This window comes from Xiphias gladius, chromosome 4, assembly GCF_016859285.1.
Source record: "Xiphias gladius isolate SHS-SW01 ecotype Sanya breed wild chromosome 4, ASM1685928v1, whole genome shotgun sequence".
In the NCBI taxonomy this organism is placed as follows: Eukaryota; Metazoa; Chordata; class Actinopteri; order Istiophoriformes; family Xiphiidae; genus Xiphias; species Xiphias gladius.
Window position 1 is genome coordinate 9,128,457 of NC_053403.1, and position 14,150 is coordinate 9,142,606.

The window sequence follows — 14,150 nt, forward strand, 5'->3', positions numbered from 1 at the left end:
GAATATAGCGCACTATATAGTAAATAAGGAGCGATTTGGGCCTCAGCCCTGATCAAGCTTTTGCTGTTGCTTTAGTTTAATTGAAATAAACTTATAAAGTACGTCTCTTCCTTTGACTCTCACCCTGAGCTAAGTTGTGACAGTTTTTTTTTTCCCCCAGCTAACTGTCCCTTTTGCTGTCAGAGAGTACTAAGAGTTCAACAGCTTCTGCACCATTCGTGGCAAGAAAGAAAGCAAATATAGTAAAAAATTTGCAGATCGCTTTGATAAGAGACTCATTATTTACACCACTTCTGAAAGAAGACAGGTACAAATGTATAAGATATAAGGCTATGTCAAGGTCAGAATTTGTGGTCCGTGGCAGGAAATTCAACAATTTGCTGAAGCAGGTCAGAAAACATCAAACTCGAGGCAAGAGAGCCTGGTCCCATCGTGTTTAATGGTGTGAATGGATCAGAGCAATTTTAAACTGGGTTTGCTGCAGCCACAGGGGGAGACTGAGTGAACTTTCACACCTAACCTTTTTGTTTTCACAACCCACAGTTCGTATTTTGTTTGCCTGTTTAATCTGGTTCATTTGGGCTGGCATGAAAGCTGTCAATCAAGCTCTGGCACGGACTAAGAACTGGACCGCCTCAAAAGGAGGGTCTCTGTTCGTTACCAAGTGGACTCTGTTTCAGTTTGTTTGTGGTGTGAAAGCAGACCAACCACGGGAGTTTGAGACCGCTTATTCTAATCTGTTTTGACGGTTCACCAGTAACGTATGAAATGCAGGACCACACAGTGACTATCCACCAGTGAAATGCCTCTGTCTTGTCCATTTGTCACTATTTGTATACAAAAGGTCCAATTTCAGTCTCGACTATTAATGCTCATAATTTTTTTGTAAAGGTGAATAAACATATAAGGCACAGTGATGTACTGCAATGCATTTCTTAGCCAAACTAAGGGTGTGAAAGCAACCTTAGAGACTCAGAGTATTAGGCTACACATTGACAAATATCTGTCAGATCTATTTTGAGGCAATTAATATCTCACAATACTGCCTGAAGGTCCTTCCTTCCATTCTTTCATTCACATGAAATTACTTGAATATCATCTTTGCATCTTGAGGATGCCCATGCGAGGTGTTCAGATCACACTGTCCTCACCTTCAGCTGCTTCTGGACGCGCTCGTTCTTCTCCGCCTCGGTCAGGCGATCCTCCTCGTTGCGGTGATCGTTGATGCCCTCAGTCTGCAGGTCGGCACTGTGCGTGCTGGCGTTCTCCTCGCTGTCGCTGTTGTCGTCCAGTTGGTCGTACACGGGAGGAGGGGGAGGTGGCGGGGGCGCCGTCATCACCATGTGCAGCTCCTCTTTAGTCTTGATCAGATCGTCCTGGGCCTCCCTGGCCTGGTGAGAACAGTGGCATGAGTAATAGAGAAGGCCAGTCAGTTTACTCTTATTTGTATTTGAACTATGGTAGGAAATCTGATTTGTTTCCTCTTTTTTTTGGGGTTCTTTTAGAGCCACAATTACAAGCACCCGGAACTCTTCGACAAAAACAAATGGACTATCAACTGCCTTGTGTTTGTAGGACAGTTTTCGGCAGGTTAGAGAATTTGTGATGGCAGAGGAAGAGTCTAAACTAACCTAATTCCACTCCTTGTGGGAATAATGATCTTTGCTTGTCTCCTTTTAATGACTGTCTCTGATTTTCCCACCACACAGAAACAGCTGAATGAGCCTTAGCATACTGTACACTGCAGTTTACCCTCAGTTAAAACTCTCACCCTGAGCTGCCATGTGTCGGCCTCCTCCTCCTTGCGTTTCTTGGCCTCCTGCAGCAGGGTGATCTTGGCTGTGTGCTCTGCCAGCTCTGCAGCCTGATACAAAAAAAACAGGAGAAAAGAGTTCAGATTTTTTTTTTTTTTGAAGGAAGGGGGGGGTTTTGATTTTTTTTTAATTAATCTTGTTTCATAAATTAAAGACAAAATAATTTGTTTTACGTTAACAGACAAGAACAAATGAACTAACATGAGATGTGCTTCTTTCTCGGCAGAACATTCCTCTTAGTCTGTCTATGTTGTTAATGTACTATTCATGGCAGATTTGCAGTCTCAAATGCCTTTTTCGACAGGTGAGTGAATTCTGAATTATTCAATAAACGGTACTGATAAAATATTTTGCACTATTTTTTCATTTACTCATGTGTACACACAGAGAGATAGCAGAAACCAGAGTCAAATTCCTTGTATACGTAAATATACTTAGCCAATAAAGCTGATGGTGATCCTGATATTAGATATATTCATATTTATTTATTAAATCCACCAGCGTAACATCTTATAAACTCGTTCACTGGGAAGAATCTGGAAAACTTGGCCAGGTAGAGTCAAAGTACCTTTTACTACAAATGAATACAAGAAACTGCAGTTTGAGCTCCTAGTGTTGCTAAAATGGATATTCAGGTATTTAAATTATTGTGACCACTTCCTGACACCTGTGTATAAAACAACTTAAAGCAAGCATCATTTAAGTCGAATGTTAATATTTGCGCTCTAATGATACTTATGAATCGCTGCTAAAGTGAAGTGTAAATTATTTTCTTTGATCTGCTTTGAGATACTGTAATTTTAAAATACATTTCTGTCATTCAAGATTGTGACTTAAAATGAAAAGTGAAAAAGTTATTAGCATTTCTTGGCTGAGCTAAACAGTCACTGTAAACAACAGTTTCCAGTGGAATGAACCTGTTTAAATCGTGGCACTTTTCTCTAATGGTTTAAATGATTTTAAATTTTATAGTACAGTGACCACAGCTTTAAAAGCATTCTGGACTTTTATTACCATCAGAAAAAGCGCAATGATGTGAATATGAAAACAGCAATGGCAGAAAAAAAGGAAGCCAGTGCCTCCTGGTGAAACGTGAGCAGACTCTGTGTGTGTGTGTGTGTGTGTGTGTGAGCTGTAAAGACACGGAATGTAAAAGGTGTTCAGCTGGACCACTGGTCACTCAGTGAAAACACAGGGACACTATTGTTAATGAGTTACTATTTGTGCTTTCAGACATTGAAAACCTGTTGATGACACGACTCCCACATGTCTTTTTAGATCACACTCAGTAGAAGTTAATCCATTGCACAAGCTTCTTAAAAGGGGTTTATGTATACGGGGTATCGCAGCAGGTGTCTGTCTGCTGGTGTTGGACTGCCCGTGTCTGAGTGTGTCATGAGAGCCACGGCATTACTGTCAGGACTGCCATAGTGAAAGCGCACACTCCTGTGGGTGGTCCGCAGCCGGGAAGCTCAGGGTGAGGGGGCGGTTAGTCTGAAGTAACGGGGTGTGGTCCAGCTGGACGCTACAAAGCGGTTTTGTCTGGAGCTACGGTAGCCGGGCAGTGCTGAATACACCACCCTGCAATGTGCCTGGGACAGACCTCGACAAAATACCAGCTAAATGAAGTGTGAGAACCTGGAAAGAAAGAAGGCTTTCATTTATCTTATCTTGCAAACAAGGTGCCAGCTTTTGAGATTTTGTTGATGAATCTGCATTAACCTGTTTTTCTTCTCATTTCCATCTTTCTATTTCATTTGCGCTACTGCTCGAGTTTCTTTTGTGCTGTTAAAGTTTAAATTAATAAGTAAAGGCACACCAGTTGGAAAATTTGGGGACACTGTCAGACTGGAAGCCTGCTTTAAAGTCCCTAAACAACTGCACAGTATCATTTAAGTACTGACCAGCTGCTCCTGGCTCTTCTTCTGGTCCTCAGCCTGGCGGGCGAGCTCCTCTTTGGCCAGCAGGGCAGCCTGACGCTCTGCCTCCAGGCGAGCTGCCTCCTCCTCGGCTCTCCTCCGTTCCTGCTCCAGCATCATGGCTCTCTGGAGCTGGTCCTGCAGATCTAAAATACAGATGGCAGGGAGAGAAAAAGACATATGAGTCAGACGCTAATCTGCTGCAGACAGAAAAACTGAAAAGATCTTCATTTTACCATCACAGAAGGCTATGAAAACCAACAAATACTGACATTGAGACTGGAAGCAGTACATGTTTAGCATTTTTACTTTTAAAAATGATTTAATTGATTAATCAGTCATTAAAATTATTTTCTGTTGTTGTTCAACAATTAAATCAACCAATCAGCTCTACTGATTAATCAGTTATTTCATGAAAAATATCCAACTTCAGTTCCCTGCCTTTTTTTTTTTTTTTTTCCCCAGCAAATGACCTGTTTCCTGTGGTGAGTGCTTTCTGCTTAACTGCCTGTAGACAAGACTTTCACAAGCAGAAGCTGGTACAACTAGACTCTAAAGCCTCACACACTGTTTTTTTTTTTGCTGGTTTGGACACTGAACCGAATATAATAAAAAACAAAAAATTAAGAAAAATACTGATCACTAGGCTTCATATACAGATTACATTACACCTGAGGTAAATTCGCAGTTGTGTGATTGTTTCGGTTTACATCTAAACCTAGTTTTCATCATCCAGATTGTTTACCAAACAAGTAGCCTGCATACATAATCTGTTAACCTAGCATTCATCTACCTACATAATCACACACATTGTAATTATTTGTGGACACACACACACTTTCTGTTCTCAGGTCGAAGTGGCGGATGAGCCACTGAAAGTCCCAGAGGCCCCTCTGTGCAGCATCCCCTCCCCCACCTCACCTTTCTCTGCCTTCTTGGTCTTCTCCTCAAACTGGTAGAGCCTCATCATCAGATCCTGCTTCTCTCGCTCCATCTGCTCCTTCTCCTTCTCGATGGCCTCTCTCTTCTTCTTCTCGTTCTCCAGCTGGGCCCTGCAGATAAGACACAGCCACCGTGAGCGAACAAAGCGAGCTGACACAGTTGATGCATAGTTACCGCCGACAAACAACATTCGGTGAGCCCGCGCACACATTTGTAAACACACAAACTGAGATTCGGCACATGTTTGCACAAGCTTCTCCATTACCACTGTACCACTGACACTGCATCTGTCGCAGTCCCATGCGGTATACTAAACCTTTATGCAAATATAATTAATCTCACACGACTTGCAGGTGAGGCCTAGCGATTTCAAATTGCACCACATTCAAAAGCATTTGGTAACACAGTTACCCTCAGTTACCCTCAGTGTTTACAAGATCCCATAAAAGTTGGCATGACAGCTCTTAAAAAACTACAAGATGACGGTCATCACTAACAGGGAATCTTCAAAGACTTTGACTCATGGTATGGCTGCGACTATTTTTTCCATTATCAATTAATCTGCCAGTGCCTTGAGTGATGTTTTCTGTATTTATTGCTTATTTGTCACTCTGTTTGCTTTGCTATACTGTATGCACACTCTGCACTGGCTTTGCGGGTCAAAGAATTGATGTTGAAACACTGCCGTTGGTTTACAAAGCATTCATGAAAAGTCACTGGCCAAAATACGTGATCTGATCTGCTGCTCCGTCGTGAACCTCTCAGATTGTCTGGGACAGGTCTGTTTACTGCCCCCTGGTGCCAAGCCAAACATGGAGAAGCGGCATTGACTTTTTATGCTCTACATATCTGGAACAAACTCCCAGAAAAAACTACTCCGAGTTCTTTTGAATCAAGGCTTAAAACGGTAACTCTAACTTCGTAACTGTGACCCAGCCTCTTTCGTGGACACTGACCACTGAGAGCTACTGTGCGTGAACCCTAAAGCTGTCTGCTGGGGCCTGGTGATCTAATGGCTCTCCCACTAGTATTTACGGTGTTGTCTGCTCGCCGTTACATCACCGTGTTTGAACAGCTGTACGACACAGACAGCGGGGCCGACAGCTGTAGCTGAGACAAGGGTCAACATCCATTCACTTTCAGTTCAGGCAGTTCAGGAAGTACATTTCCCACATTACTTGAGAAGGAATGCTGTATTATTACCCAATGAAAGGTAGTTTCAATTTACATGTTGCGTCAGTGGACTATCTCTAAGCCTAGTTGAGATTAATACATGTATCTACCCATTGGTAAACTCTTCAACAGAATGAATTCAAACTATTCATTACGTGCTCCGCTGGCCTTAACCTACTTAATAGAGCCCCTTGTTGATACAATACTGATGGTATCATAAAGCTTTGCATTTAAAGAAATACAAACATGCTGCCTGTGTTGGACATGCCATGACCTATATTAGGTTTCGTATGACACCATAGCCAGTTGATCACAAACCTTATTATCAAAAGAGTGTATTCCTTTAAATAAGGTGACAGCCTTTTAACTCTTTTTGAGCTGCAGCTGCAGCTGAAAGCCCAATTTTTTTTTTAAGTTAAAATGCCAAACGTCTGCCGGTTCTAGCTTCTCATGTTTCAGGACTTCTTCCTTTTTCAGTTTTATAAAGTGAATCTCTCTGGATTTTGGACTATTGGTTGGACAAAACCAGGAATCTGAACACATCACCTTTGGCTCTGGGAAATCTTGAAGAGCAGGGTTCACTCTTTTGTGAAATTGTATAGATCAAATAATTAATCGATTAATTGTTATTTGATATTCAGAGATCCAATGTCAAAAATACTGTTGGACGACATGGTTAAAATCATATCACAATATTAATATATTTTCCTATATTGACTTATTATATTATTGACATCTACTCGTTATTTTGTGGTATTTTAAGTTTTTTTTTTTACTTAAAGACTTAAATAAGGGTAAGTTATGTAAAACCACACTTTAAATAATCAGACTGACTACGAAAGCAGCTGAAATTAGCTGAAATTCAATAAACAATTAAACTGAATTATGGTCCAGCCCTGGTTAAAAACCTAAGAAACTTTAAGCTAAGAAAACTGCAAGTGGCTCAAATCATAATTTCAAAGATGGTTTATATCCATGTCATTAATTATTTTGTGGTGGTGTAACTTTTTCTAAGCGGAGGACTCCTTTTCAAATTTGTTCTCTCTTTCCAGATACCTCTCCATCTGTTTCTGTTGCTTCTCCTCCCGCGCCTGGGCCTTCATCTGCTGCACCTCAATTGTGTCTGGCTTGCGGCGACGCATATACAGCTCGTGGTTGCCCATGCACAGCTGCAGGATGCGCTTGTTTATGCGCAGTCTCGGGGCATAAAACACAAAGTCCTGAAATGTGGAGAAGAAAAAAAAACAACTGGAATGAGAAAGGGACAGAAAAGTGAACGCCAGGCTAAATAAATCCTCTGCTCCCTGTCCATTGTGCTTTGCTGATAAGGAGTCCAGTAGTGACTGAGCAGGTGCAAGGAAACTTTTAATGCAGTGAAGATTACTGCTAAAAACACTTCAACACAGACTGCTCCACTAATAGTGAAAGGTAAAGCAGCCTGAGGTACCACTTACTTTTTTTTGTGTGTATTTGGGCTCCTTCGCCAATAGCACTAACTGGAAACTTGGCTCATTCTTTGTGCTAGATCGGACCGAGGAAATATCTAATGGTTCTTTTCACCACTACAGAGAAACACGATGCCACCGGTAATACAGAAGCGGAGAGCTTAAATACAGACTCTCACTGCAACTTAATAGGCTGTAAAAAGCTGAATTCGACAACAACTCCTAAACTGGAAAAGCGAGAGGCGTTTTCAGATAAAGAAATGTCAGCATAAACAAACGATTGGCCGATGCTTTGGAATTGTTACTCACCGGGGATTTTTTGTCAATGGGCTTGATGATGAATTTCTTGTCGTTGAAGGAAATGTTTCTGATCTCACTCCACGGGAAGCCAATCTTTGGGGTCAATCTGAGGAATTGATCACATGGACATGAGTGTGATACTGAGTTATGTGGGGGATTCAATCTACGGAAAATAACTAGGTGTCATCATAGAGTTAAACCTTAGTAAGAACACTGATGGTGTCAGTAACAGTGCATCTCTCCATTTGAGAATTATTGCAAGAGTTGGATCATATCTTGCTCCTTCCGATGCAAAAAAATAAATAAAAAAAAGAATTCTTTCGTTTTCTCTCATCTGGACTGTAACACTACTATTTTAATCTGATTACCCAAAACACCCAGTGAACAAAGCTCAGCTTGAACAAAATGCAGCTGCCAGCAGGTAAAATGACCAGATTTTAGCATGTTTTAGCATCTTCCTGTCCTGTTTACAATCGTTTTAAAAATTTTATTACTAGTTTATAAGGCTTTAAATGGTTTAGCACCATTTAGCTGACTGTCTCTCCCTCCGCTGCCTTAGATCATCGAACACTACAGCTTTTTTAGTACTGTTGGTCAGACAATGCAAGCACACCAAAGACATTTCTTCACTGTTTTTTTACCATTTTATAAACTGGTACTAATCGAGATTATACATGGTAGATCAATCAACAATTAATATAATTTTATATTGATATCCTATTAATTATAGCAATATAGGTGGTCTAAGTGTTACGTAGACATCGGTCCACAACCAGCAGAGAATAAACCTCTCTCAGGCTGACTGTGAACTGGGATTTCTGTATGTCCACTGTTCAAGTATGAGGGATGAATCTGGGGTGTGGCTCACCGTTCCACTGTGCCAGACAAAACTGAACGGATGCCAGTCTCATTCAACACAATACAAAGTAGTACTGCAAACACTGACAAGCTGATAGTGTTGTAATCTAGAAAGGCAGCCATCCACCTTGCAGCGAAACTCTGCTGTGAAACCGAACTGCCTAACTGGAATTTCACTCGATTACTGACCGTGACACATGCTTGTGGAACTGAAAAAACATTGTTGTCTTAGCGATCAAATATTTCTATCAGAGACTTGTGGTTTATTGAGCTGTGCTTTATCAGTGTACTATCAATTATCAATGGCTTCCTGATAAAAGAGATTAGTGTTATAAAAAATTGCTCCAGGTCTTCCAGGCCAAGAAGGTAAGAGCAATTTGGTTGGTGTCGGTGTTGCTGTTTCAGTCTGGCTAAATACCAGGAAAGTAATTACAGAGTATACCCATACCAGGAGTAAAACAGTGAACTGCAATTAAGATATACTAGTTGCTAATAAGTTTTGTCATATTTGTATGGCTGAAACTATCAGTTATTTTGATTATCGATTCATCTGTTGATTGTTTTTCTCGATTGGATCAGTCTACAAAATGTCAAAAATAGTGGAAAACTTCTATTTCTAAAGCCCAAGCAGACATGTTCAGTTTGCTTGTTTTTTGTCCAATTAATATCCCAAAATCCAAGGATTTGAGAAGCAGAAACCACAAAATGTTTTGGATTTTGGATTTAAAATGTTTGCTTGAAAAATGACTTTGATCCTGCAACTAATGAATATTTTCATTATTTTCACGATTAACTGATTTTTTTTCTGTCAATCTACTAAACTATTACTCAACTAATTGTTTCTACTCGAAATCAGTGTCATTAAACATTTTTGGTTTGTCGTTGCAGCCTGACTATACACCAAAGATAAAACTGAGTCAGTGTAAAATAGAACAAATAGTACAATAATAATTACTTTTACACTTTTGTTCAATTACTTTTAATTGCTAGGATTTGCGTTAATGTTACAGTGCAAATCCAACATTCAAACAAGTGAATCTGAAGACTGAAATGCTGCATTTTGGGTGTGTGTTTGACTACGGTTGCTAAGAAGAAAAGAAAACCACTGGAAACTCTGTACTATAAAAACGAGCAGAGCACAAGGAGTTAAACCAGCATCAGACTGCGCCTCGAACAAGTCTTGGCTACACTGCTGCATTGTGGGCCAGCTGCCCTCATTGGAGAGAGACAGTGTTGTAGGTTAGCCTCAAATTCTTAAGTGCCGCACAGCTTGAAAAACCAGTTGGCGTAGTCATGGTTACAGCAGAGGGCACCTCGGAGGAGAGGCATTTCTTTGCTGATCCCAGGGAGCACATAAAGAGACAGACTCACACAAGGACACAGGAACCCTGTGTGTTCCTTAACAATGGGTTTCTCACTCTTGCTGGAGGTTTCATACCACCGCCCAAGACAAAAAAAACAAACAAAAATAAATGTCTACAAATGTATAGTACTGATTTTGTGTAAACCATCCCAAGCATAAATTGCTTGCAAACACAGTCATTCAGCAGTGTGTGGAGTAGTAACTGCAGCATATAAGCAGAGATGTGAACAAATGGCGCCCTACATATCCTATGAGAGACCATGACACACTCACTCAAAGCAGGCACAATTACATGTAGCAGGGGAACAAATCATAGACCACATCATGTGAGAAATGTGTGTCCAAAAACCTAAAAATGTCAAGATAAAACAGTAACAAGATAAAAGCAGATTATTTCAGCTCAGGAAATCTGCAAATAATGTCACTGCAAAAAAAAATAAATAAAAAAAAAAAAAAAAAAAAATCAGATTTTAGATAATAAAGAGACATAAGTTATTAAAGCAAACTGCTGAGTTGGAATACTCAGTTGTCTTTGGGAGATAACTCCTCCCAAAGACCGTATCCATTTGGCCTTCATTGTTATTCCTGCCATACTGTCTGCTGAAAAACAGGAACAGTGATGAAGTGCAGATGTGGACCTGGCCCAGCCAGTTTAGCTCTGTGTCACAGGACTGCAGCTAGCAACACGCTGAAAACAGGAGCCAGCACAGACACTAACAAAAGGTCTGTTTACTTCAAGGGTCCGTCACAATACAGTGCTTACTTGTCATCCTTCTCATAAATGTTGAGTCCCAGTGCATCCACTCCCAGCCACAGCTCTGTTCCCTTCTTATTCTTGATTTCAAAGTAGTTGACTCCGTACATTTCCAAGTCCTGGGCAATCTTCAGGTACTCCAGCATACCGTCCTCCCTGCAGGAATGGACAGATCAGGAAACGAGTGGCACAATCACCCTAACCAACTCCTACTAATACTGAGGGATTAAAGAGTATCTCGACAGCACAACATATAGTTGTTTTTTTAAAATGTGTTTTTATAGTGCATTAATGTAATGAGTGACACTAGATAAAACACACACTCACTTCAACATCCCACGGTGCTCCTCGTGCCACACCTGAATCCTCTCCTCCCACTGTTCTCTGGATAACTTGTGCTGCTCCAGGACTCTACAGACAGAAAGAAAAAAAAATTACAAAGATCAGCTAGACCACCATACAGAAACCACTAACAGACAAGACAATCTGACATCTTTGGTTTTGGGGTGTTAAGTAACATAACGGACTCCATTTTCATACAAGTGCATTGCGCGTAACTTTGTTTTGGCAAAGCGATCATTTCCTGAGGTGTAGTGTCTTCCCTTGTCTGTGCTAGTTTGGTGTTTTGGTTACTCGTTGAACATCACAGTGGGAGGAAAAGCACAATAGGGAGTGTGTCATTGGCAACTGAGCAGTGCACTGGAATTCCGTGTAAAGATTGACATGGTTTTTCTGCGCCTGTTTTAGATACATCTATGTGCACACCAAAAAATAATTAACTCCTACTTTGACTATGAAAATAATGCCAAGCCAGAGAAAAAGATTGCTATCTTCATCTTATCAGCCTCTCACATCCAACAACTAGCATAATGGTGAATGAAAGTCTAAAAAGAAGTCTAAAAAGCAGGACTAAGTCAAAACCTAGTGTGTGGCTGGACAGCCCTTTATCTGTTTGCTTCTCTTCTGCTTTCTGTGCTCATATATACAGCATTTTAATACAACCAAATTCCCAATAAAGCTGTTCTCGTGTACATGTTTTTCTGTTTCTGTTGTCGGACAACAGAACAAGTATGAAATAGTGACTGAAACGCAGCCCGTTAAGACCACGTGTTAACCAGCAGTCACTTCCAAGCCATTTCCAAGCCGCAGCTCTCCACTGCTAAAATCCTGATTTTATAACCGCGATGTCGTCTGACAAAATCACCATATACACAAGTTAAAGACAACAGCTGTAGTTTGATTTCGGTTATATTTACTTGCAAAATGATCACTCAGAGAGAGAGAGAGTTAGAAGCTTCCGCTGACCAATGGTGTAACTTTACCACACACTCACTCACTCACTCGCTGGCAGTGCAAAAATCAACAGCAAATCTGGAAAGGTGAGAAACTCGGGACAGACACAGTTCACATGGGAAAGTGCAATAACCTCCAGACTTTTGACATATTCAAAATGTGAACTCATTGCATGTTCCCGACAGGTACGACAGTTTCTACTCAGGACAAGCAGGTCCAGACTCTCCAATCCGAACTCAGTGCATCACCGTAGGAAAAGCACTTCTATAGGGCTGGAATGAAGCCGATGCCAGTCCCTGACACACCCAGCCAGAATGTATACATTCTTCTTAAGTGTACCTTGTTATTAAGTGCGCCAAAGGTGCACAGCCTGTTTTCGAGAATGACAATACCAAAAGAATGTCACCAATATCTTGGCACACTTGACTCCACTTTGTAGTCTGTGCCATGATTAATTATGTACTAAAGCTCTGATCTCCCTCTTGCATGCTCTGGTGCAACCAATGAGTTACTCTGTTATCTTTGCTTTCTCCCTTGTTAAATTTTGAAATGCTCATGTATTTCTGTATGAGTGCCTTGAAAACTTAATTGGCAACTTTATACACTGGCATAAGGAGATAATCTGAATAGATTACACACACAAACAAATTATTATTTTGTAGAGATTATGACCTTTACATAAACTTCATCCTTCTATTTTATTTCTGGGGGTTGGATATGGCGATTTTCTATGCAGCAGGTTAAACCAATGCTGACGATCGGAGCACTTACTCTCTGTTTAGTTTTTTTTTGTTCTTGCTCTTTGTTCTTCCTCCACAAATTTGTACTTTTTCAATTATGCAACAAAATTATTTTCTGGCAGTGCCAAACCCAGTGGAGTCAGTCTAATAAGTATATTACAACATAACACCTTGCCTTTTGATCTAGATGTTAATACAACAACAACGTTTTTTAATTTGTTTTCCTGAACCTGTGTGGCAGCAGGCGTTCAGACACCAGGTATCCAGGCCGGTGGACTTCTTTGTTGTAGTCTCCAAACTTGGCCTGAACAGAGTAGGACGCCAGCAGCACGGCTGTCTCTGGTGGACAGTAGACCTCGTCGCTCAGGATGCTATCCTTCACCTGCAGGAAGAAGAGCTTCTGGGTGATGTCCTGGATCAGCTCCTCCGCCACGTCCTCCGGGAAGAACTTGGCCCGAAACTTAAACTGGAGCGGGTTCTCCTTCTTCACCTCCTGGGACGACACCTAGAGATGAATTCAAACATAGTATAGTATAATATAAATATAATCACGGAAGTAAAACGCATAAATAATGTCCTCTCTTTGAACTTGTGCATTGTGTATTCGGCTACTAAAGAATCACCATCAGCAATATAAATACTGGATGTCAACGCTTTACAAGTAGGAACCACCTAGTTCTGCAGTTTCACGAGTACCCTGCCTTTTCTACTATTCTCATTTAGTGGAAATACACTTTCATAACTCCAAGCTACAGTATGTGTTTACACAATGTGCCTCTTCCTCTAATTTCAAAAGAGGAACCAAGCGGTCTTGATGGAGAGAATTGTGCTGCACACGACCGGGAATATTCCAGTTTGAGCTTTGCATTGTGCTGATGAGCTGCAACGCAGTGTCAGCACACAGTGTACAGTTTACTGCTGCTGACTGAGGCAGGCATAACCTTTTCTCTCTCTCTCTGAGCCTTGTTTATTATTATAAAATGCAAAGAGGCAATATAGAAGTTTCTCTAGAAATGGTTTCAGTCAGGAAGCCATTCATCAGAAAATTTCTCTTCAGTCCCATTAGATAGTAACAGTCTCAATCTACTCACAACATTTTTGTACAGTTTGTGGTTAATGCTCCAATTTACGCATTACAGCCAGTATAGATAGGTGCATATTTTTAAAAAAAAAAAAGTACTCTACGAATTTCGCATTGCACTCCTATAACATTGTCAGAGTCATGATGGACAGTAAAAATTAAATCAATGCACCAGAACCAGGAACCTTGTGCCTACATTACCCATAATGCAACTTGATCACTGACAGTTCAGTCAGAGATGCAGGTATGTTATGCTAGTAGCAGTTAATGTACTCTCAAGTGGAGATAAACAGCGGGCTGCAGAGGTCTGGTAAATTTACTTTTTTCTAACTCCACACCTCCAGATTTTCATTTTTCATTTTCCAACTTATAGTCTTCAGCCCCAACCACCGCTGACTCAAGTAACATCACTCGAGGCAATTTTTCATGCCGCTCCCTTTGGAGACGCAACAGGCTTTGCACAACGTA

The 14,150-nt window shown here is 40.8% G+C and overlaps 1 protein-coding gene across 1 annotated transcript in view; it reads right to left on the minus strand.

Moving 5' to 3' along the window:
• The window catches only part of ezrb (ezrin b), a 33,766-nt gene that overhangs the window by 1,249 nt on the left and 18,367 nt on the right, over positions 1-14,150 (minus strand). The window contains exons 5-13 of the mRNA XM_040125284.1: positions 12,832-13,106; positions 10,896-10,979; positions 10,578-10,724; positions 7,603-7,699; positions 6,905-7,068; positions 4,655-4,785; positions 3,719-3,879; positions 1,772-1,864; positions 1,152-1,391 (exon numbers count right to left, since the gene is read on the minus strand). Of these exons, the coding sequence (XP_039981218.1) occupies positions 1,152-1,391; positions 1,772-1,864; positions 3,719-3,879; positions 4,655-4,785; positions 6,905-7,068; positions 7,603-7,699; positions 10,578-10,724; positions 10,896-10,979; positions 12,832-13,106 (1,392 nt within the window). The remainder of the gene's footprint in view (positions 1-1,151; positions 1,392-1,771; positions 1,865-3,718; positions 3,880-4,654; positions 4,786-6,904; positions 7,069-7,602; positions 7,700-10,577; positions 10,725-10,895; positions 10,980-12,831; positions 13,107-14,150) is intronic.